This window comes from Periplaneta americana, chromosome 9 (genome assembly GCF_040183065.1).
Source record: "Periplaneta americana isolate PAMFEO1 chromosome 9, P.americana_PAMFEO1_priV1, whole genome shotgun sequence".
Classification (NCBI taxonomy): domain Eukaryota; kingdom Metazoa; phylum Arthropoda; class Insecta; order Blattodea; family Blattidae; genus Periplaneta; species Periplaneta americana.
Window position 1 is genome coordinate 58,726,777 of NC_091125.1, and position 26,129 is coordinate 58,752,905.

The 26,129-nt window shown below is 34.3% G+C and overlaps 2 protein-coding genes across 4 annotated transcripts in view; both read right to left on the reverse strand.

Annotated features, from left to right (window-relative positions):
* The window catches only part of LOC138705961 (probable enoyl-CoA hydratase, mitochondrial), a 35,599-nt gene extending 14,463 nt beyond the window's left edge, over positions 1-21,136 (reverse strand). Inside the window, exons 1-4 of the mRNA XM_069834775.1 lie at positions 20,903-21,136; positions 6,398-6,598; positions 2,904-3,028; positions 1,582-1,786 (exon numbers count right to left, since the gene is read on the reverse strand). Of these exons, the coding sequence (XP_069690876.1) occupies positions 1,582-1,786; positions 2,904-3,028; positions 6,398-6,598; positions 20,903-20,993 (622 nt within the window). The 5' untranslated portion in view covers positions 20,994-21,136. The remainder of the gene's footprint in view (positions 1-1,581; positions 1,787-2,903; positions 3,029-6,397; positions 6,599-20,902) is intronic.
* A 3,425-nt stretch (positions 21,137-24,561) lies between these two features.
* LOC138705962 (probable enoyl-CoA hydratase, mitochondrial) overlaps positions 24,562-26,129 on the reverse strand; it is a 36,429-nt gene continuing 34,861 nt past the window's right edge. For all 3 annotated transcript variants that reach the window (XM_069834777.1, XM_069834778.1, XM_069834776.1), the window contains one exon: positions 24,562-24,703. The gene's annotated coding sequence lies outside the window, so the exon portion shown is untranslated. The remainder of the gene's footprint in view (positions 24,704-26,129) is intronic.

Sequence of the window (26,129 nt, forward strand, 5' to 3'; positions counted from 1 at the left end):
CTCATAATTCAACTGCATATGAAACAGGTTATGACACATAATAGCTGACCTTGAGTCTACAACGAATGCAGACGTTTCGATTGTTTCTGACCAACCTAACTGGCAGACATCCAACATGAAACTTATGTACATATAATTTTTATATTCCATTGCTATTAATTGTGAAATATTTCATCAAAGAGTAGCTCACAAGTTAAAGTTCTAGTTACATGAACTTCATGATGGAACAAAATATCACGTGTGTAAGAAAGCAAAAATCTCTATCCACATGTTATTAAGTGTATACAGAATAGGACATACCAGATACCATATTTTCTCGAATAATCCATGCAGCACACTTTTGAAAGACAAAAACAAAATGAAATAATAAACAACAATTAAAAAAATAAAACTTTCAACAAATGTATTCACAACAATTTAAAAACAATTAAACATAAATACATTTCGGTTAACAATAAATTTTGTTCTGAAAAGAACGCATTTGAAACTCATCCTATGTGCACACACTGCACGCATGTCAGTTTATATTACTCAATCAGCCATTTACACGACATCCTGCAATATTAATAGTATGCATCAGTAAATTAACTACCTTTATCATCATCATCATCATCATCATCATCATCATCATCATCATCATCACCATCACCATCACCATCATCCTAACAGGTAATAATCCTAAGAAGAAGTGTTCCGGTCTACAAAATTTCCAATTAAATCTATATGTAGACTTGTAAGCAATAATGTTTCCCTCCGACTGGTTGCTAGCAAGAAAGAGGAAAGTCCAGTAGTGGGACTGCCACTTCACAGCTTCTGGACAAGCTGATGTATACCAGTACTGCATTTCCTCAGTATAAGATGGAATGGTTATACCACCATGACTCGGTCCCCAAAGTCTTGTTAGTAAAACTGGTTGCACCATGAGAAGATGACGATGGGATTTGGGAAGGAGAGGTTATAGAATGCACTTCACTACCCCTAGTAACCCTAACTACCTTTATTTTGTATGATATTGCGTGCTTTGTTATAATAAATACCTCCTATTACTAATAACTTCTTCATTCTGTGCTATATTCATCATCACCAACATAGTCATTGCCCGAGCATTCTTTTACAATCACAGTCTGTTCATCAAGCCAATTGAAGATGCTATACTTTTTAAAGCGCTTTTTAACAAGAGGGTATGATATGCATGCCCATGCATCAGTTATCCATTAAAATATAAGACGTACAAACACACTTAATACACTTAAACTTGATCCTGACACATGTACTGCTAATACAAACCATTTAGCAATGTTAAGAATTAAAATACTCGCATGGGAAGATAATGGCTTGCACCACCACCATAGGAGTTGTGTGGGAGGAAAAAATGGGGCAATGTTGCCAACTTAATTTCGAATAAAGCGTGTACTCGTATTTTTTACTTGTATATTTCGGAAAAAAAGTGTGTGGGTTATTCAAGAAAATCAGTAACTAAGACTACAATACAACGAAGCCGTGAAAGAGTTCTTATAAGTATTGGCTGAGATTCATGGGATTTGCACAAGTAATAAACGGAGCATTTCTAAATTAAATTACCTGCTTTCTCTGCTTCTTGTGCTGTGATCGGAAGTCCTGTCAAAGCTATCTCCATAGCTTTTGATTTTCCAATGTATCTGGGCAACCTCTGAGTGCCTCCTGCTCCTGGAATTGTCCCAATTGCAATTTCGGGTTGCCCAAATTTGGCTTTCTCTCCTGCATAAATGATGTCGCACATCATAGCTAATTCACACCCTCCACCCAGCTGAAAACAAAATCTTACCATCAGCCATAATTTGAAATAAACATAAGAATTATGATAATTGTAAACAATTAACACAGTTTCCAATGAAAAAAAAGTGTGCTTTTTTCCTGTGTTAAAATTTAATTCAGAATGCAATATTAACATGTACACATATAGAAAACAACCATATAATAATATCCACATTCATTTAGGGACATAGGCCTATTTATACAGAATGGATGAAACGAAATGTCACCGTGATTCAAGGAAACAAATTGGCTGTTAGCTGCTACATGCTCTCGGGTTTTATGGCTCTGTTTACTCCTGTAATAGATCCTGATTCTACTTCTTGGCTACAGAACAACGCATTTTTATTTGCAATACTTCACGTAAAAATTTTCGTTGAGAAAGTGTCTCTGACAATTTCATCGCCAATTTCCTGATTTTCTTGTACCAGGTAAGATAACAACAAGCAGACATATAAAAAATATTAATGAGACAGGCTTGGTTCAAAGTAATAAGTCTCAAGTGGATAAATGGGTCTTAACAGAGAAAAAAATTAGGCGAAATAGATTTATGATTAGAACAAAGTTCTCGAAAATCTTAGTGCTGATTTGCTCAGGATGTAGAGGTGTATAAAACCTCAGTCCAACACGCCAATGAATTGTTGAAGTTTAAACCGTACAAATCCCGTGTAATGCTCTTGCTTTCAGGTGATGAAGCATTTGTGGTTACCTAAGGCTCATGTTGAAGCGCCAGTTTCAGGTTCAATAATTTTAGCTGTTGTAGTGTAGGATAAAGGAAAACATCCTACAAGAAACACGAAACATATTGATAAGTCAAAATGAAATACAGAAAATATCTGGGAATGTGCCAAAGAGATGTAAAGGGTGTTTGATCGCAGAAGATCATCATTTCCAGCATTTACAACAGTAAGAAAAGCCTTTGAGTTTATCTTTACGCAGATTACAATCACAGTTTTGACAGGAGACGGGCTACCCATATAGCATGCGGAGGCCACTAGACCATCAGTTGATGAGTGGTGTTTTGCCTCGTCCACTCTGTATCATATATTAATATTTCCTGAGAAACAGCCAATTAAGAATATACAGTGAATAGTAACTAGATTATTACTTACAGCATAGCCATTAACAGCTGCAATGACAGGTTTAGTACAGCTAGCAACTCTGTTCCAATGGCTTAGAAAACTCCCCTTCACATTATTTGCATAAGTATTATGTTGCATTTCTTTAATATCAGCTCCTGGAATTGAAACCATATAGAATATAATAAAGTGCTTTACTTACTTACTTACAAATGGCTTTTAAGGAACCTGAAGGTTCATTGCCGCCCTCACATAAGCCCGCCATTGGTCCCTATCCTGTGCAAGATTAATCCAGTCTCTATCATCATATCCCACCTCCCTCAAATCCATTTTAATATTATCTTCCCATCTATGTCTCGGCCTCCCCAAAGGTCTTTTTCCCTCCGGTCTCCAAACTAACACTCTATATGCATTTCTGGATTCGCCCATACGTGCTACATGCCCTGCCCATCGCAAACGTCTGGATTTAATGTCCCTAGTTATGTCAGGTGAAGAATACAATGCGTGCAGTTCTGTGTTGTGTAACTTTCTCCATTGTCCTGTAACTTCATCCCTCTTAGCCCCAAATATTTTCCTAAGCACCTTATTCTCAAACACCCTTAACCTATGTTCCTCTCTCAGAGTGAGAGTCCAAGTTTCACAACCATACAGAACAACCGGTAATATAACTGTTTTATAAATTCTAACTTTGAGATTTTTTGACAGCAGACTAGATGATAAAAGCTTGTCAACCGAATAATAACATAATAGCATTTCCCATATTTATTCTGCATTTAATTTCCTCCTCCCGAGTGTCATTTATATTTGTTATTGTTGCTCCAAGATATTTGAATTTTTTCCACCCCTTCAAAGGATAAATCTCCAATTTTTATATTTCCATTTCGTACAATATTCTGGTCACGAGACATAATCATATACTTTGTCTTTTCGGGATTTACTTTCAAACCGATCGCTTTACTTGCTTCAAGTAAAATTTCCATGTTTCCCCTAATCGTTTGTGGACATTCACGTCATCTGCATAGACAAGAAGCTGATGTAACCCATTCAATTCCAAACCCTGCCTATTATCCTGAACTTTCCTAATGGCATATTCTAAAGCAAAGTTAAAAAGTAAAGGTGATAGTGCATCTCCCTGCTTTAGCCCGCAGTGAATTGGAAAAGTATCAGATAGAAACTGACCTATACGGACTCTGCTGTATGTTTCACTGAGACACATTTTAATTAATCGAACTAGTTTCTTGGGAATACCAAATTCAATAAGAATATCATATAATACTTCCCTCTTAACCGAGTCATATGCCTTTTTGAAATCTATGAACAACTGATGTACTGTACCCTTATACTCCCATTTTTTCTCCATTATCTGTCGAATACAAAAAATCTGATCAATAGTCTATCTATTACGCCTAAAACCACACTGATGATCACCAATAATTTCATCTACGTATGGAGTTAATCTTCTCAAAAGAATACTGGACAAAATTTTGTGCTTTATTGTGATAAAAACTAATTGTAATTGTAATTGTAATATCAAGTAAAATATGAAAAGGGATAGAAAATTTATCATTCAGTGTTGCTGGAAATTCAAAACAACGTCTAAACAGTCTCGAATGTAATACAGAATGCATTATTAATATGTACAAACAAAGCAAACAATTTATTACAAGGACCAATATTTGAGACGTGTGGTTGCAAAATCAGATACATCACTTTTTTTTTCGAAAACGAGTTAATGTTATATTTCATATCTTCATATGATTCTACAATTGCTACAGCACTGTTATGCTCCAAAGCCAGATACATCACATAGATGTTATGTTTTATTTAACGACGCTCGCAACTGCAGAGGTTATATCAGCGTCGCCGGATGTGCCGGAATTTTGTCCCACGGGAGTTCTTTTACATGCCAGTAAATCTACTGACATGAGCCTGTCGCATTTAAGCACACTTAAATGCCATCGACCTGGCCCGGGATCGAACCCGCAACCTTGGGCATAGAAGGCCAGCGCTCTACCAACTCGCCAACCAGGTCGACTACATCACATGGATTTGTATGATGAAAGAATAATATTGGTTGCAAATCCTTGGTTCCTTGCAAACGTTTTTCCTTCATACTAAAAAATTATGTTTTAGTGATATATCTGATTTTGCAATTAAACATATCATTTAACAGTATGGATTTCTACTTTGGTGATACTTCCAGAAAATAGTTATCCTAATAGTCTACTATGTATGAAAAGGGACAGGAGATTCATTCTTCTATCTGTTGATAATTCCAGACAATGTTATACCAATTTCAAATCAAAAAAATATCTTATTCATTGTAGAGGACTAGGAAAAATTGCTCTTCTATCTTTGTGATAAGTCATCACAGTGTTTATCCTAATTCTGTGGTTCCAAGGCAAAAGGCGATGCCAATTTTTGGCGAAAATGAAATTCTCTTAGCCCCAAGTATTTTCCTAAGCACCTTATTCTCGAACACCTTTAACCTCTGTTCCTCTCTCAAAATGAGAGTCCAAGTTTCACAACCATAGGGAACAACTGGTAATATAACTGTTTTATAAATTCTAACTTTCAGTTTTTTTAAAGCAGACCACATGACAAAAGCTTCTCAATCGAATAATAACAGGCATTTATCATATTTATTCTGCGTTTAATTTCCTCTCGAGTGTCAACACTGTGCCTTACATGAGAGGGCACTCTGTGACTTTCTTGAACACTATACCTTACATAAATTAAGGGGACACTCAACTATATTTTGGAATTTTTTTCCTATTTGACCAATCTTTTACAAATTTGGAGAAAAAGTTTAATATATACATGGAAAGTAACATGCAAAATCTCAGCTCATTAGATCCAATACTTTTCAAAATAAAAAAATATTTCAATTTTTAATCAATCATTAATTGAAGTATCACTTTTAATTATCATTTTTTATTTTTTGGCTTTGTGCATTTGACTGTGACTTCTCAATCAATAGGGGAAGAATTCTGCCTATTGATTTAGTTCTGTCACGTAAATTAGTGTAGAAATTTAACTTTTCATTTCTATGACACTTTTTTTCCAATTTTTAAGTTGACTGTCCCCTTAAGTGCATGTAGGCAAATAAAGAATTCATGCATAGCATTATTGCACATCTGTGAAGTGACTATATTTTCAGGTTTCTTTCTTTATGTAGCCTATTTGCGAGTAACAGAAAAAAAAATCAATGTGTGGATACTTTGTGCCCCCCCCCCCCCTCATCTCCCATTGGACCTGCTATGCAATATTGTTCAATTCACAAAAATAACCTGCAAAATAAGAGGCTTAGATTAAAACATAAATTTTAGGCAATTTAAGGTCTAACAATATTAAACTATTTTGGTCCAATGTCAAGTACAATAATTTAAGTTATTTTAGGCAATTTTAGGTCCAATAATATTGACATATTTTGTTCCACTGCACGTGAAACGCATACAGTAATTATTTAAATACTCATATGCAATAACAATAAAACAGGTCGAATCCAGGATCTGCTCACCACTTACCTGCAGCAAATGCTTTTTCACTTCCAGTTATGACTACTGCACCAATACTATCGTCATTCTCAAAGTTCTCAACAGCATCACTGACCTCTCTCATCAATTTGTCACACAAAGCATTAAGAGCCTTAGGTCTGTTTAATGTAATGACTCCCACATTCTTTTTCTCTCCCTTCGTCTCAGCAATAATAAATTCATAGTTTGATCCTAAAAAAAGAGAGAGAGGAGAAATAATTAAATTGCAAATAGAATAAAAATTTACAAAATGCAGAAACAGATAAAATTCTTGACATAATGTTCAAGGACATGAACGCTATTGTTTAACTGTTAAGATTTAAACATTGCTCTTTTCTCTGATGGTAACACATGGCCTTACTTCAGTTAATAACATGATAATTTACTACATTACATCAGTATCTTAGTAAGGTTAGATTAGTTTCCCTGTGTGAATATTTAGACAGTACTTATTACTCTACAAGAAAAGTTTCATGTAGTTTCATAACGAAAAAGTGCTGATAAATGACTTCATAATGCAATATAAAAATGCATAATAATAATAATAATAATAATAATAATAATAATAATAATAATAATAATAATAATAATAGTAATAATCGGGCACAAAGGAATTAGAGGACGAGAGAGATAGAGAAAATATTAAAATAGAAATTTCTTATATTCTCATTATCATTTAATGAAATAGTCTCAATCTTGGTAGAACTGGGCAGTTACACAGATTGTAAACAACCATGTTAACTGCACAGACGCCAGTAACAGTCTGTCGGTCAATTAGCATGGAGGTGAGAGATAATCATGATTGAAATAGCCTACATTCGAAACACAACAGCTTTCCTTTAATCTACCAGCAAAAGAGAATAGGCTAGATTATTTTTTCACGTTCTGTCTCTTATTCGATCTTCAATTTTATTTTTAAATCTGCCTTCTATTATATGACGTACAAAGACTGATGAAGGGCTGTATAAAACATAGAAATTGCTAGAATTAATGTCAGCTGAACTGCTATCTCATTGCCTATGCTGCAGTGGAAAGGAATCTATTGAAGCATTACCATACTTCTTTGTAGCTGAGTAACGCATGGTATTTTTTTTTAAGAGATCAATATTCTCATAACATCTTATTGGTAATCGCAGACTTGAATGACAAAATTAACATTATAAATCCTGTAATTAAAGATTTTTAAGAAGAGTTTAACATTTTAAATCATTAAGACTGCAATACATCTATTAATCGCAATTTGTTCTGCTCTTTGACAAAGCAGTAAGATTGCTTGAATATTAAATGTTATCATGTTTGCACCTATTCCAAAATAGAATATGACCTTGGATCTGTGTATGTTCAGTAAAGATAAAAAAGCGCAATAAATGTAACACATTTTATTATACTCGGACATACTACATTACATAATATGCATTTTGTACCAACTCCGTACCTTATAATATTGTCACTGGTATTTCTCTTTATTTTGTTCACTTAATATTTAAGGCAACCATCCGTCCCAATTTCCGGGAGAGTACTGAATTTAGATCCCCTGTCCTGGATTTTTCTGAAGGCTCTTTGGGACGTCAATTTGTCCCAGATTTTGACAATATGTCATGATTTATCCCGATTTACATTTTCCTACATTAATAGTATTATTTTTACGAGATGTGAATTGTAAAGTTGGCAATTAGTCAGTTGATTGCTACTATTTCTGTAGGCAGTATATCTCATTTGCTTCAAAATTGAATGGAATACGGATGGTAGACAATGAGAGGTGCTAGCAATGCCAGTATTCCAACACGCTGTGATTGGGCTGAGTGATGTGTTATGAGCCATTTGATTGACTAAATGACTTAAGTTTCCATTCTGCATGGTACTCATATATACACTAACCTGACGCTACAAGATTGCATTTTCATATGATTCATACAACAAGTACTCTCTTCCTCACCAACCACAGCGCTGCTCTAAGAAAACGTCTATGAGTAGAATCGACAAACAAAGCAGAGAAGCCAACAAAAAGCAGTAAAGTTCCTCACAGTCTCGAGAAAGCTGGAGGGAAGACAACTGAAAACCAGAAAGCACACATGCAACTGACGAAGCTTCAGCTCTCCTTAAAAAGGGTCATCCACTCTAAAAAGAATAGACAGATATACACAAACATCGCTCATCCCTAAGAGGCAAAGGACAGCTGAATCATGGTTTGATGCTGAGTGCTATGAACAGAGAAAAGAAAGATCACACTCCTACACAGAGCACGAAGACATCTCCAAGGCAAATCTAAATCTCTATACAGAAATAAAGAAAGCATAAAAACTTGTAAAGACCAAAGAAACTAATTTAGATAGAAGAATAAGGAAAAGCCCAAGCTCAAGAGGTGCTAACAGATCCTTTTCGGGCCATCTATTCAACACACGCAATCGATTTAATATGTAAACTACAATATATATTTTTTTGTTTTTATGTTATTGTATCCATGTATTGCAATGTTTTGTTTTATCGTGATTGTTTATTTCTTAAGTTTTGCATTTCTTCCACACATAACAAAGAAAAGTCAGTTAATGTTATGGGAAAGTCTTTGCTGCATGACGCAGGTCAACTTTCTGATTCCAAATCATCCACTTATGTTTCTTGTAATGACTGAAGCCTTTTATATTCGCAACATAAAAGTAACAATTTATTATGGTGGTGGTGCTTTTTCGGCTCTCTCCATACCAGAGTTTAAGCTTTTTCTTTCCAATGTCATAGACATTCTACACAAGTTTTGCAAACCTTATGGGGAACCCACCCAAGACTTATCTTATTCTCCAACCTTAATTTCATAATGGGCAAGATAGATTTGCTTCACAAAACCAGTGATATTTTATCTGTTTTTGTACAGAGTATTAGCCACAAATGTAGAAGAATGTATTAGGATTGTTTATGCAGCTTCTTCTTGAAGAAGTCATAAAGTTTATGGATAAACATGCAAAGCAATACCAAAAATAATATTTAATTAGATTACATTAGATAAAAACAACCTTAAAGAGCAAATCCTGCTACATATTACGTCAGCAGCCACAGGTCATAATAATAATAATAATAATAATAATAATAATAATAATAATAATAATAATAATAATAATAATAATATAATTTATTTAATATGGCAGAGAAAATAAGAAATAAAAGAAAGGAGTTATTGAATGGCAGTAAATTGACGGAATTAACAAACAAATTCAAATTTGACAGATACGCATTTTCAAGACTAATTGATAATAACATTTTGGACTTAGAAATTGCTTAGCAATCTTTTTTATTTCTAAATTTAATGGTTTTGAAGGAATGTAAAAAAAAATACTGTGAAATTAAATTAACATTACTTAGCAATCTTTTTTATTTCTAAATTTAATAGTTTTGAAGGAATGTCAAAAAAATACTGTGAAATTAAATTAAGCAATGAAGGCTTGGCAACTAGAGAGGGCTTATACGAACTGTATAAATATCTCTGTTGTGAAAGAGGAATGGAAGAAAATAGCATAATGAATAATTTAATATACTGACTGCACATTGTAGAGTTAAACGAGAATTACAACTTAAGCAAGTAAATAAATATTAAGCTTTACACTAAACTAGAGTGGTCGACTCTTGCACTAAAACTAGACGTAAGTGTCGGATAAGACAACATAAATTAAATATTGAAATTGTAGAAATTGCGTTAAAAATTGTATATTGTTGTATGAAATTACTATTTGTGTATAGATTAGTTTTAATTATTAAGTGTATGTACTATATTTGTGAACTATTAATAAATTATTATTATTATTATTATTATTATTATTATTATTATTATTATTATTATGGAGTAGCTCAGTTGGTAGAGCAGCTGGCTACGGACTGGAAGGTCCGAGGTTCGATCCCAGGTGGTGACAGGTTTTTTTTCTCGTTGCTAAACTTTCAGAACGGTCCCGAGGTTCATTCAGCCTCCATAAAATTGAGTACCGGGTCTTTCCCGGGGGTAAAAGGCGGTCAGAGCGTGGTGCCGACCACACCACCTCATTCTAGTGCCGAGGTCATGGAAAGCATGGGGCTCTACCTCTATGCCCCCCAAGTGCCTTCATGGCATGTTATGGGGATACCTTTACCTTTCACCTTCTTATATTATTATTATTATTATTATTATTATTATTATTATTATTATTATTATTATTATTAATCTAACAGAGCTAAGGTCAGTTGGCCTTCTCTTCCGCCCGGCCAGACTCTAATAAATTCTGATTGAATACAATAGGCTTACAGTAACAAAAGGGTAAAGGAGTGATTCTTAACAAAGAGTTCCCCCCAGCAAACAGCTAGATAAGAAATCACAAAGGTCTAACCCTCTCGGAATGGATAGACGCCCTTAAAATGGTAGGCTATGATGCTCTGGTCCGAGCTGTACCGGGTAGAAATCGGGATGGTACCCACTGTAGGCGCTGTCTCAGCGAGATTGAAACTCTTCCCCATATCCTTGGCTCCTTCCCCTATAGTGTGGCCCTTCGCAACATCCGTCACCATGCTGTCCATTCTATGCTGGCCGAGACGCTGAAGGAAGTAGGGTTTACGGTCCATCAAGAGGTGCAGGGACTAGCCACGCAAGGAAGTGTTTGGCAAATTGATATCATTGCCATTAAGAACAACTCAGCATACATTCTCGATCCCACCATCAGATTTGAGACACATGCAGATCAACCGCATGAGGTGGACAGTGAAAAGAAACGGATCTATGAACCAACAATCCCGTTCTATAAAGATAAATATAGCCTGTCCCACATCGATGTAATAGGTCTGATGGTGGGAGCACGAGGTACCATACCCTCCTTCTTTGCCAACAAATGTAAAACCCTGGGGCTAACACACAGCATTGTGAAGGAAATAGCCATTAGTACCCTCAAAGGATCAGTTCAGATATTGAGAAATCATTTGTATGGGAGTGATAATGGAAATTTCAAGTTATCTTAACCGATGGCTGTTGATTGGTTCAGATATCAATGCCAATCAATCTGTACTATTATTTTTCCCGCGGTATATGGCATTCAAATCATTCTAACCTATCTGATGATATTTCCCCCCCCCCCCTCCCTTCTTAACTGTGAATGAGCACAAACGCTTCTTAGGTGTAAATTTTTCTGACATTTTGCATATTCGATTCCCTAACCATTTCAAATGTATATCATTTCACCTTTTAGATGTGTTTCTAAATTATATGTGGTACGCTTTGTCAAGTCTGGAAGCTAAATTTATTATTTTTATTATTATTATTACATTAATATCTAGATCATAAAAAATCATGAAAGTGAATAATGAAAGTAAAAGTAAATAATGAAATTAGGCCTAAGGTAAAATCATAATTTGCGGAATATCTAGTAGTACCTTAAGAATTTAAATTCAGGAACTCTGGTGTCATTAAAAAAAAAATCCCTAAATCGTACAAAGTATCCTCAGCAATTGAAGAAAATTCATTTATTAATTTTTTTGCTATGTTATATTTCATGTGCACCAGTTTCGGTTGAAAAATTATATTGACTATGAACAGAATCCATACAATAGTATAAGAGAAATTGTTGTAAACAGACAGATGGCATATCAAAAATAAATTTTTCAGTACTCTAGAGTGCTGAAAACATCTATTTCTTGAAATTCTCGAAATGAACTTCTTTTCATCATAATATTTTACACATTGTATAATGAGAAAGTAATAGTAACTCTCGTCTGAAAAACAGTTTTAGGTTCCATTAACACGACATTTTAAGGTTTATCAAGGACTACATAATAAAATAGTAACACAGGGTCTTTGATGAGGAATAATTCTATTTATTAACACAGACGCATACTTCATTTATTTTCTGAGCATTCTTCACATTACGATTATCTACTTAGGCCTATAAATTTAAAAAAAATCTATAAAATAAAAGATAAAAAGGTTCACGAAATAACAGCAGGATAAATGGATTATAATGTTGAAATACTGACAAGAAACTGGACTTATGAGTTTTTGTAAGTTACTACAAATGATTTTACATATCATTACCTTATCTTCTTCTGCCCCTAAAGCACCAAATATAAAACCCTCAACTTTACACATTCAAGCAATGCATGCAAGAGTGAACGAAACACATTCAATAGTGCTTGCCTTTTTCCACTAAAAATGGTAGCACATGCAGAAATTGATAGTTACCCATCACCGGTGGGTATCTTGTGCATTATTTCGTTCAGCATTTAGCAATAGCTGATTGTTATAGGTGGCTATGAATAAACCGAAAATATGGGTGTAGTGTGATCAATATTATACAAACAATATGACAGAATAAGGTAACATACAGTATATTGTCATTTACCTTTGTTTTTAATATGCACTTCTTTTATTAATTGTTATTGTATAGTTCCACATTTGTAATATGGTACAGTATGTTATATTCCCTAGACTTTTGTGTTCAAAACATTTATATTTATATTATACATATAATTACCTGAAGATGACCAACAAATGGTCGAATACATTAGTGAATTAAATTATTTAATGAATAATGAATTCATAGGTTGTTAATCTTCAATTACACTTGATAAGTTTGATGACTGAAACAACATTCAATTATATATTGTAAGTATTATAAGAAAATCTTCTTTTTTTTTTTTTGGTGATGTTGAACCTTTTAAGCTGAAAATGACAGCAAGTACGATTAGCATTATTGAAAATTATTGCAAGTACGAGAATCTATGGAGTGTTCAACCACAATTTTATTTTGAGAATCAAGTAGACCTCAGTATTGGATTGATATTTAATATTTATTAATAGGTATAATTATATAACGTGGTAAAGATGATGTTCGTGGTAAAGATGATGTTCAACACAGTGCACCATGTAGACACAACATCTGCATGCATCTTAATTGAACGTGTTTTTTTCAACTTTATTCTTTCATTATTTTCCTCAGATTGCATGCGTACATGCATGGAAAATTGAACTTTGTAGATGCATCATAGATGCATCCTAAGTTCTACAAGGTACATATGCTGTTTATTCCTCCACAAACCCACAAATTTGATAATAGATCTGATTACATCATATTACACTCTTCTTCCCACATACAGAATACTTGGTGTTCATACCAAAGAAATTAGTGAAAACAATAACTTATTCTTATCAAGTATTAAACGTGTTTTCTTTCAGTTCATAAATATCCGCTTCCTTAATACATATCTTTGGATCAGGTGATTTGAACAAACTCCATAAACATATTATATAACATTAACTTGATAATCACTATCTATCTGTTCACATAATAATTTAATCTCTGCCTGCAAACAAGGTTATAGGCCACTCCTACCATCCTTAGTCTCTGAACAACGATGATCATAATATTAATCATATTAATTACATTTCTCTAATTAAAATTGTGCTCAAAATCATAACCGTTATAATCACCTGAGGTTTAAAATATGGTTAATATTTTACTGAAATTTATCTGTACATGAAGGTTTTAGAAGAAATGTTTTGAGTGGGCTGCTTAAATTTGAAATTGTCTTGCGCCTTCAACTGATAATTCTGAAACAAAATGAATAAGACGGTCATACCATCAACAGCCTGAAGTATAAGAATTCATTTGGGTGCAGTTTTAATTTTCATTCACGCATTGCAAGCAAATGTTAATTTGAGGAAAAAAATAAAGAAGAAAAGTTTCTTCAAATTTCTGGATGAGCCCCAGTGGCAGTGCCAGCACTTTCAATTTAAAGAGTGGCGTATTTTATGTGGGAAGAAACTAATCTTTTTTGTAACCCAAACCATTCCAATTAACCATGCATGCACACAAAGATACAATTTAACAAGTGAAAAATAAACACTAGACTATTAGTTTATGTACAGAGATAAGAAAGCTGTGAAGTAAATGCTAAAAAAATACGTGAATTTATTTTATTAATTCTAAAACAAGGACATCCACCTGACAGTCCAGATGACCATGAAGAGTCAGAATATAACATAAATATACTTGGTATCAAGAATATATTATAAAAGTGAAACGTTATATACATTTACTTGCCATGAACACAAAAATTATATGCATACAATGAACAAGAAAAATAATAAAACTGGATTAGAAGTGGTGTCCAACAGGTTTTATGTGGACTTAGAATGACTGTGTGAAGTGAGGGTGAGGGGACAGAAGAGTAGAAACCAAGGTGTAGGCACATGCAGCGAAAGCTAAGTAACAGGAAGCTGAGAACTGTGACAAATTTTGAGTGGTTTAGATGACGGGATAGATAACTGACAGGTGAATGAGAATTGTCACAAGGTTGGAATGGGTTAGTTGAGAGGATAACTAAGTGACAGGAGGCCGAGGAGTATCACAGGTTAGAATGGATTAGATGAGGGCATAGCTAAATGACATATATGTTTTACTGCAGTCACTTTTCCTATTATTCGACCTATTATAGTAAGTAAAACAAAAATATCTTTAACTTCCGTTTACCATATATGGTACAGCAATTTAAACAAACTTCAAATCAGTCGTGATATGATGTCTTCAGAAGTTGCTTGTTTAGCAATTGCAATTTTATTGCTTGCACTAAGGAACCAGAAAAGTCTTCACAATGAAAAGGAAGCATGGGTTCTGGATGGAAGACAGATTGAGGAAGAGGTATAATTTTAGTCATCAATATCTTTTAGCTGAGCTTGAGTCAAGTTCATCTGTAAACTACAAAAATTATAGCTAGTTGCTAATGCTCTGGCATTTGCCTTCTGGTTTTTCAGTAATATTTAACAAGTTGCTCTTCAGAAGTGCAGTTTACTTTCTCTATAGCACTATAAAAATTATTTATGAATGGATTCTACAATGTTTGATGAGCTACCTACTGGGTCATTCCATGAAAATGCGACATTTTCACGAAAAAGAAAAATCTCACGAATCTCTGCTTGTTATATGTCATTTTTTTCCCCTTATGATCCAAATCTTTGAATCTGATAACACTGATTGCGTAACAACACGTACAGTATGTAGGAGAAAAGCACAAATAAGTCTGTGGTTTAAGAGCGCGAAATTATCTATTAGAAATGACATATTTGAATGCATATTTAAGGCAAATAAATCATTACTTCTGTATATTAAATTCAAATAATAATGAAGTGCTGACCTTTGTTAATAATTATAATGCAAAGAAACCGTAATACAATGATTATTTCGTGCTTCATTACAATTATTACAAAGAAAGGTTGAGAGTTCGTGTATCACGCTCAAATGGATAATTGTTTATATTTCTTCAAAACCATTCCATTTTTTAATGTTTCATAAATGTAAAAGTGAAACACATCACATAACAATCAACTTCTTATACGGACAACATTTTGATTTATGTACAAATTCTACAGGAAGAACATATGACACTCGTAACGCAATGACTGTGACACACGAACAAAAATATTATGTTTGTCACTAAAGTTTATCCTCAAATCCAGTTACAATTTTTGTTGTTATTGGAAGTCTTTACGCCTAAACATAATTAGTAGTGGGATTTCAAATAGGCCTACTTGTTGTTGATTTAGATAATTGTACACACGCAGCTGTGCGTTTTTTTTTTTTTTCAATGTAGGGCCTACATATACTGTAGGTTAAACACTTTTGAAAATATGTGTTCCATAACTGTTGTAAAGGGAAAAGAAACTGGCCGCACTACCCCATTATCTCCTGGCCTAGTTGCCTCATAAGTGGTGTCTTCTTGGTATCACTTGTGAGGTTCGGACAGTTGACTGAACAACAATTGTTGTAAAAATATAGTGTGTAGACTTAAAATTCGTATAAAAAATTTAATTTATGCCTAAAGTTCGTATGAAATATTTATTTTTGTTTAATTCCTTGCATTAAAAACTTACAAAAAATTATTTATGTTAATTTATTTGATATAAAAAAACAGGCTTATACAGTATATTTTATGGCAAGTAGGTATGTGGCCACCATACTAGGCCTATGTATAAATAAATTGATGTAATATCTGCACATTATGTATGGTACTACATTTCTGATATTAATTTGTTGTTGACCAATGCTAAGGATCTTGGATTTCTCCATTCTCCTGTGATATTAATTTAAAATCGTTTTATTTAATATTAATTAACTTACCCTAGGTATCATTTAGCAATTCTAAAAGACAGGTCTTTTTTAACCTATATTAGTTCTATTGATATCATAAATATTTATACATTTTGAACATTTTTTGATAGTATTTTTAAGAATTTAAGTTGGGCTGATTACTTGGTTGAGGTTTTTCCGAGGTTTTCTCCAACAGTAAGGCGAATATCATGTAATCCATGGCGAATACTCGACCCATCTCGCCAAATACCATTTCGCTATCGCCAATCCCATTGACACTAAATAACCTAGTCGTTGATACAGTGTCGTTACATGACCAAGTAAAAGAAAAAAGACATCAAATATACAAGAGAATTTACAAAAGCTTGTGGTGGCGAAGAATTTAAAGTGTGTGTGATGTTCAAGGAAGGGAAGTACTACAAATGGCCGACATATTGATGTATTCGTCACATGATATTATACAGGAAATATGACCACATATGGTTGTAAACAACCGTGGATATTTTAAATTTGAAAGTGTATTTTAGTGTAATCTAGTGTTGTTTTGTATAATAAGAACTGTAGGCATAGTGTATAACAGCCATTCCATGTGAACAGGTGTGACATTTGCATAACATTTTTAACTAGTTTATTGATCCCCGATTTTTTGTAGTGCATGCTACAAGTCTCATACCTGGATCACAGTGTAATAAATTAAACCTTGCACCTGCTGTGTAATTATACTTAAGATAGCAGCATCGTAAATGTCTGAGGACGGGTGTGACAAAAATATGCACTTGCAGTGAACACCTCTAATGAAAACAAGAAAACTCTGTGAACTTAATAAAACAAATATCTTGAGAATTTTTGTACTAAAAGTTATTTAATGTCATACATATTTCCTGTAATAATTGCACATTTTAAAAATAATTATGCACAGGACGGGCATGACACTTTTCAGGTGGATGGGTGTGACATTGTGAAGTTATATTTGGCCTACGTGTTGTATATCAAAATAATTAAAATTTAAAACTAAAAGTGATCCATATGATCTTAGGGAGCACTAAATTAAATGGTAGTAATTATAATAAAATATTACAACAAACATAAACATAGAGATCAACTGAAGTAGTACTAAGTTCTAAGATTGTTCAAGAACATCAATACTTCTAGAAAATATTTATTCTGAATAAATTTTATTCAGCTTCCTCCAACTGAAGGCTGCCTAGAAGACAAAGCTTACCATAAAATTGTTGTTATAATGGAAAAATAAATAAATAAATAAAGAAAATAAAATAAAACAATGGAGAAGAAAAAGAATAAGAAATAGCACAATAGAAATAATTGGAAAAGACTAAACAAAATATCATTAATTCCAGAAGAAACATAAAATTTCCTAGTATCTATTAACTATTGGATGATGGCAGTCGTCTATTTAGCACTGGTTGCAAGACCCAACTTAAGTGAGCAGATCGCCACAGCAAAGAGCTCAATCTATATAACTGTAGAGATGGTTTCTTAGGATTTTTATAGATCCCTTCACTGCAGACATAGATACTTCAGTGACAAGAGTTTGTCCTAGACCAAACTGCTTACAAAAATGCGCGAATCTTTTTGTGATGGTTCCTCTAGCCCCAATCAGTAATCCAATAACTTCGATCGACGTTAGATGATATTTTTCCTTACAGTATGGTATAGTGGGGTCGTATATGTCGTAGAGTTTTGTTTCCTGTAATTTTTATAGTTGATTCTGGAAGAATACCTATCAATTTTGTTTATTAATTATTCCTTTTCATTAAGAATTTTTGTTTATATTTAGGAATGCTTATGTTAAAATACAGTAATGTCTTTTTCATGAATTACTAAGTATTTAATTAAATATCCTGCGAAGATCATAGTTACTTCAAAAATCTTACGTGTGTCACTATGGAATGACCCTACTGATGTAAATTCTTGTGCTTTAAACATCATGTTACTTAAACAATCAGGCTTTTAGGTAATTTTTTCATCCAAAAATACAATGTGAACATCTAATCTTGCACAGAATCACCGAAACAAATAAACTTCGATGAGATAACAGACCTTAAAGATCTCTCACTGGTGCAAACCCCAATAGACTCTCTCACCCCCTAAACCACTACTTAATGTAATGACAATTTAGATCATAGCCTATATCAGCCATTTTCAACCGGCAAATGATCTGTTGGTTTGCCGCGAGAAAATGAAAATGGTCAACATTCCCTCCTAAAAGCCTCAAAATTTCTCCCTGGTTGGAAACCACTGATTTAGATTATATAAGTGTGCCGCAGGATTTTAAATTATACCTTTAGTGTGCCACACATTGAAAATGCTGGCCTATACTGTCGAGCTTGAAATTTTCGCTTTGTACTAGGCTAATCTTTTAATTTTTTCTCTACAATGACAGGGTTGCCAGACATCTCAGACCACAATAAACACCTATCTTAGCGCAAATATCCTAATTCAATTTATGAAACAAAATTAATGTTATTTGCAGTCTTTTTTTTATAAAATTTTATACATTCATTAGCAGTAGACCTACCCAATTTAACAACTAAAGTTACTTTCACACACCATCTACTTATCAAGATCCTCACATTGAAAAAATCTTTGGAAGATATATACTATAAAAATTATAGGGTGTACAACACACAAAAAATAATTATGGTGGAGTCCTATGTCAACTGACTTTCCTCCACCATAAGCAGGGTTTGCATGCAGATTGCAGAATCAGTAATCACTAAACAGGTCACAGTATGATCTGGAACTTGAGCGGTTGAGCTATCATTTGTACTGTAGGTGAACCAGAGCCATTAACACATGATTTTTAGGGAGTGGTAAGGTGATAACTCACAGATTCTGCTGGTGGGAGAGACAGCGCATGCACAGGTGAATTATCTTTTGGATGTCACTCACTTATAGCTCAAATAAGCAACTCTGCTTCAATTACACTAAGTGAACACCTTGTTTCTTACGTCAATTCACTTTAGCGTCATTAGAGAAGATGCTCATTATGCAAGTACAAGTGAAACTGTTTTCCAACAGTGCTAACAATTTGCTATCTACATCCATTTTATCAATAGGCTACATTACTGAATCGTGATTTCTACATCAAGGAGGACATGGCTTGGCTTGCATTTTCAAGGGCTGAACCCAGAAAAGGTCCTTGCACTTAGGCTTGCTTTGGCTCAGTATGCACCCTGTTGTTGTTGTTGTTTAGTCAAGTATCCGAACACAGGTCTGAACCTCACAAGTGATACCAACAAGGCATCACTCATGAGGCAACTAAGCCAGTAGATAATAGAGTAAGACGGTCAGTTCCTTTCTCACTTATATATGATGAATGTGATGATTATTCAAGTCCGATAAGTGGCCTGGATGGTATTCGTCAATCCAATGTTGATAGGTGGGTGAACCTGTCTTAGTCCTGACAGAGCCAACTCCCACCCTCAGAAGAGTAGCCTGATAAGCCTCTGGACCTGGAGCCCCAAGCCCTTCCTATATCAGCATTGGTAACCTGTATTACCCCCCATCCCCAGACTTCACCCCAAAACAAGTTTATAGATGAAATTAAGGGGATAACACAGGGAAATGTTAATCGTCCGACAAAAACCCTCTACGCCTGCTTTGTCCTCCACAAATTCCATCATGACCTAGAGAGGATCGAACCCAGGCCGTATGAATGGAATACCGGTAACTTACCAGTGCACTAGCACTTGAGACACAGTGCAGTGTTTCATGAACAAATAAAGAGCATAGGACATTTCTCTCGAATAACAGGACTACCTATTAAAATCTGGGATATCTGGCAATTTAATGGGAACTTGCAATAATACCATTCCAATGGTGTCCTCTGTACTGTAAAACTTGAATAGGAGTAAGCACCATCACGACACACAACAAAGTTTACCAGGAAATCGATGACACCTTTCACATATCTCAGGGCTGTCCCAGACCTCGGCCTGCCATCAAACTTACTCTAAACCCACATGCGCGTACTGTTATCATAGGTACAGGGTGCTTTAACAATATTCATGTTCGACCAAAAAGGGGAAACAATTTCTAGAAAATGTGAACTATTTAAACTAGTAAACTTATATAAGCATGAAACACTTTGCATAGGCTGGTATTTTCCACCATGCACTAAATCTACGACAACACTAACCTTTATGTAATTGGATATAGGCCCTAGTGTTAGGAGTCTATTTCTCAATAAATTCTAATGAAAAGATTCGACCATTCTATCTTGTACAAATGCATATTATTATGGGATGTGCTGTATCTTATCCACATCTATAAATTATTAAGATATCAAATAATATTCCTTCTTCAACATTTGAAATAATACGTTCCTTCTTTATCATTCGAAATAATACGTAAGTTATCATTAAATATTTACTGTAATTACAATTACCTGTACTAGCATATTTCACAGTTGCGGCCAATCTAGACAAACCCTGTGTTCGTCCCAAAAATATTTTCGACACACTAAATACGAGAGCCATGATAGAGGTTAGGATAAACGAAACTGGGAATACTGTAACTTATTATCTGAACTCTCAATGACTGGCGTTATGCTCGTAGCATACAGAACATTTCTCAAGCAGCGTAAGTAGTTAACAAACAAGATCTTGTTTACTGTCCTTGATCAAAACTTGTAACGTTGCCGAACTGCTCGTCTGCTGTCACTATGTGCCACACGCCTACACTGTCGCACTGCCTTACGTCGCGGAGACGTTGCCAATAGTACTTTTATTGGTTTGTCTTTCATATGACCCTGTAAATATCATTTAGCTCGTTAATCTTCATTGTGTTATCTGAGATGCGCAAAGTTGAACAGATTCACCATGACGACAGGGACCGGCTAGAGAAGAGTAGTATAGGCCTAATGGTTCCTATAGCACAGAAGGATATGGATGATGATGATGATGATGATGATGATGATGATGATGATGATGGGGGAGACCAGACTGAATAACTGATCCTGTGATAATGATGATGATAATTTCGAGGAATATCACTTTTGTTGACGTCGTATATAATTTTCTCCAATATTCTATTGAGAAAATTAACTCCATATGTAGATTAAATTAATGGGGATCATGAATGTGGTTCTAGGCATAACAGATCGACTACTGATCAGATTTTTTGTATTCAAAAGATAAACTTATTGCAGTAAAAATGAGAGTATGGCACAGTAGGCCTACCTACATCAGTTATTCATAGATTTTTTTTGGGTTATTTTACGACGCTGTATCAACATCTAGGTTATTTAGCGTCTGAATGATATGAAGGTGATAATGCCGGTGAAATGAGTCCGGGGTCCAGCACCGAAAGTTACCCAGCATTTGCTCGTATTGGGTTGAGGGAAAACCCCCGGAAAAAACCTCAACCAGGTAACTTGTCCCTACCGGGATTCGAACCCGGGCCACCTGGTTTCGCGGCCAGATATGCTGACCGTTACTCCACAGGTGTGGACTTTTCATAGATTTAAAAAATACATATGACATATGTATACAAAATACATATGATTTTCCTTCTGGAGTGTCAAAATGGCTTTAGAAAAGGAAGATCATGTGTAGATCCATTATTTAGTATCAAACTATTGTTAGAAAAAAGAAGAGAATTTAATTTAGAAACCCATATAGCTTTTATTGATTTTGTGAAAGCTTTTGATAAAGTCCGAAGAGACCTTTTATTCGACATATTATAAGATAAAAATATTCCAAATTTGCTATTACAAAATATAATAGAAATCTACACAAACAGCAAAATAAGTGTCAAAATAAATAACTGTATATCCGAAAGAAAATTAGTTAATAATGGAGTTCGACAAGGTTGTCCACCATCACCAACTTTATTTAATATTTATATAAATGAAATTATTTTAAAATGGAACCAAATCTACACATCAGGAATCAAAATAACCAATGCTGTAACATTAAATACCTTACTCTATGCCGATGATCAAGTCATAATTTCCAATTCTGAGGATAATTTACAAAGAGGATTATATGCATTAAATAAAATATTAAAAGATTTTGGGATGGAAATTTCAGCACAAAAATCAAAAGTAATGGCATTTTTAGGACAAGACCCAGTCAGTAGTAAGATAATACACAATAACCAATGCCTCGAACAAGTACAACATTTCAATTATCTGGGTTGTGAAATATCTTAACAAAATGAAAAAGATGTGAACAAGAAAATTACCAAATTTACACAAATTCTAGGAATAATAAACAATAAAATTAGAGGTAAATTAGTACAAAAATCTACAAGAATAAAAATATATAATACACTAGCATTACCCTCCCTTTTATACGGAAGCGAGATTTGGACATTAAAGAAAAAAGACATGAACAGAATCAAAGCAACGGAAATGAAATTTTTCAGGAGGACAGCAGGATATACTCTTTTAGACCGAAAAAGGAATGAAGAAATTTTAGGACAATTAGAAGTAGAGTCAGTAGAAGAAAAAATCAGCAAATACAAATTCAATTGGCTAGATTATGTAAGAAGAATGGAAAATTCAAGAATCCCAAAAATTATGACGCAGTATAAACCTAGAGGACATCGTCGACCAGGAAGACCTTTAAGAAGACTGCTAGATGGGGCCGAAACAGGTCTACAGAGGCCTAATTCGTGAAGGATGATGATGATGATGATGATGATGATATGACTCGGTTAAGAGTGAAGTTTTATATAATATTCCCATTTAATTTGGTATTCCCAAGAAACCAGTTCGATTAATTAAAATGTGTCTCAGTAAAAACATACGGCAAAGTTCGTACGGTCCAAGTCCATCTTGATAGTATTAAGATGGACTTGATACAACAGTTTCTGTCTGATGCTTTTCCAATTCACTGCAGGCTAAAGCGAGGAGATGCACTATCACCTTTACTTTTTAACTTTGCTCTAGAGTATGCCATTGAGAAAGTTCAGGATAATGGAGAGGGTTTGGAATTAAAGGTGTTACATCAGCTGCTTGTTTATGTGGATGACGTGAATATGTTAGGAGAAAACCCACAAACTATTAGGGAAAACACGGGAATTTTACTTGAAGCAAGTAATGAGACAGGTTTGGAAGTAAATCCCGAAAAGACAAAGTACCTACATGATTATGTCTCGTGACCAGAACATAGTACGAAATGTAAATATAAAAATTGGAAATTTATCCTTTGAAGAGGTGGAAAAATTCAAATATCTTGGAGCAACAGTAACAAATATAAATGACGCTTGGGAGGAAATTAAATGCAGAATAAATATAGCAAATGCCTATTATTATTAGGTTGAATAAGCTTTTGTCATCTAGTCTGCTGTCAAAAAAATCTGAAAGTTAGAATTTATAAAACAGTTGTAGGCCTATTACCGGTTGTTCTGTATGATTATGAAACTTGAACTCTCACTTTGAGAGATGAACAAAGATTAATGGTGTTTGAGAATAAGGTTCTTAGGAAAATATTTGGGGCTAAGATGAAATTACAGGAGAATGGAGAAAGTTACATAACACAGAACTGTATGAATTGTATTCTTCACCTGACAAGAAGCTGATGTAACCCATTCAATTCCAAACCCTCTCTGTTATCCTGAACTTTCCTAATAACATATTCTAGAGCGAAGTTAAAAAGTAAAGGTACTCAAGTACAACTCCGGATCAGCAGGGAAACACACTACTGCCTAATTTACGCTGGTGGCTCCATAATTATTTTCTTTCATGTGGTGTATAAATAAGAGGAGTGTTGGGAGATGATGAGAGACTGTACACAGTATCTCCACAGTCTAGTACATACAGTAACAAAGCTCAATACATAGGGAATATGCATCCAATGACAGTTGAACTTCCATTGCTAGCCATTAGGATCGTTACTATCGCCTCATCATAGACAAAGCGAAATAGTGCTGGCATAGTCTATTGTTCCTAGTACTCTCAGTTGCTAACTGCTTGGAGCGCTGTATCGCGAGAAATGCAAAAAATCACCTCAAGCTTCGTGACTGTATGATATTAGACTGTGGTATCTCTATCACTGTCGATGTTAACTGGGAAAAGGTACAGTATTAATACACCAAAACTAACAAAAATAGTACATTTATTTGATAATCATACAACATTTTATTTTCAAGGAATTTATTAAAGTAAGCCCACATTATACCCACATGAGCTTTGTTGTACTCACTCATCCTGCACCAAAGGTTCACTTGAAGGTTACCATACCTGTAATGCCAAAAGTGTTATAAATAGCACTATTATCGTCAGGGGATATGATGAACTGCAGAGTTATAGAAAGAGAGGGAAGAAGAAAGGCGAGCTAATGGAAAAGGGAGATATATGCATATTCCTCAGAAGTAGGTAAATGGAAAAAACATTGCTACAATTTAAAAATTTCAATATACTGAGTCTATAAATTCTCAGTAGAGCTCGACACTGCCCTTTTTGCCTATTTTATTTGTGTACCTACAAAATCCATGATAGGTCCTTCAGAAGTGCCTAGAAATGCCCAGATTAGAGCTAGTAGCCTATTTTAGGAATAGGTACCACCTACTTTGAAAAATGTTATATTTTACGTAATTACTTCATCATTTAGAATTTTCCGTTCATTATAGTGTTCAAAGTTAAAATTGTTTTATTAACGACTCTTGTTGTTATCTCTAGCATTCTACTCATATTATTAAGGCAACATTCTTGCTGGTGTGCACACTGGTAACGAAACAGACTCTCCAATAATGTATAGAGTTAAACATGCAATGGCATTAGATTGGTGGCTTTTTTATTTTACTCGAAGTGCATTGTCACATTCAGTCTGTTTAGTGATTGGGTCCATTTGGTCTTAGCAACTTCTATAATGCCAAAAGAAATGAGTTCACGAAGTAGACTACCTTAATGAACAAGTAGATTGGTGGAGACGAAGGTTTCACGATACAGATGATAAGATAATTTCCTGTCAGTACTGTCAAAAAGAGATTTCTTTTACCCTTGTACAGAGGAGGGATGCAAAAGCTTATATTGCAGCCTGAGGCTTCTTGTGTTTACCATTCCTATTCTGTAAATAATTGGATAGTCGAACGGCCACACTCTTGTACAAGGACAGCATGCTGCTGGGCTATGGTATGGATGATGATGATGGCGATGATATGTGAATTATGATTGCGAAATGAGTCCTAGGTCCAACGCCAAAAGTTACCCAGCAATTCTGGTTCAATTTGTTGAGGGAAAATCCCGGAAAAAACCCCAACCAGGATTTGAACCTGGGTCTGCTTCTTCCATGGTCAGATGTGCTAACCTTTACTCCACAGCAGTGGACTGTGGAAAAGAGATAAGTTGTACTACGTGTTTTCGGTTTTATATTTCTTAAAAAATTTTTAAGTAAGAATTAATAGTGACAGCACTGGTTCATGCATACAAGAATTATGTGGAGGCAGCGGATTTTATTACAGATCTTTTTTCCCTCGATATTTCAAAATAAAATCAAGTATGGATTTCTTTCCATTTGTTACATAATATTAAGTTACAAAAAAACTGAGCTGTAAATTTTACATTTTTATTTGGGATAAAAGAGTTTAATATTTTTTATCATTTAAAAATTCAGTTAAGTGAAATGTAACAAGAGAATTGAACCCTGGTATTGGTTATATGTTTTTTT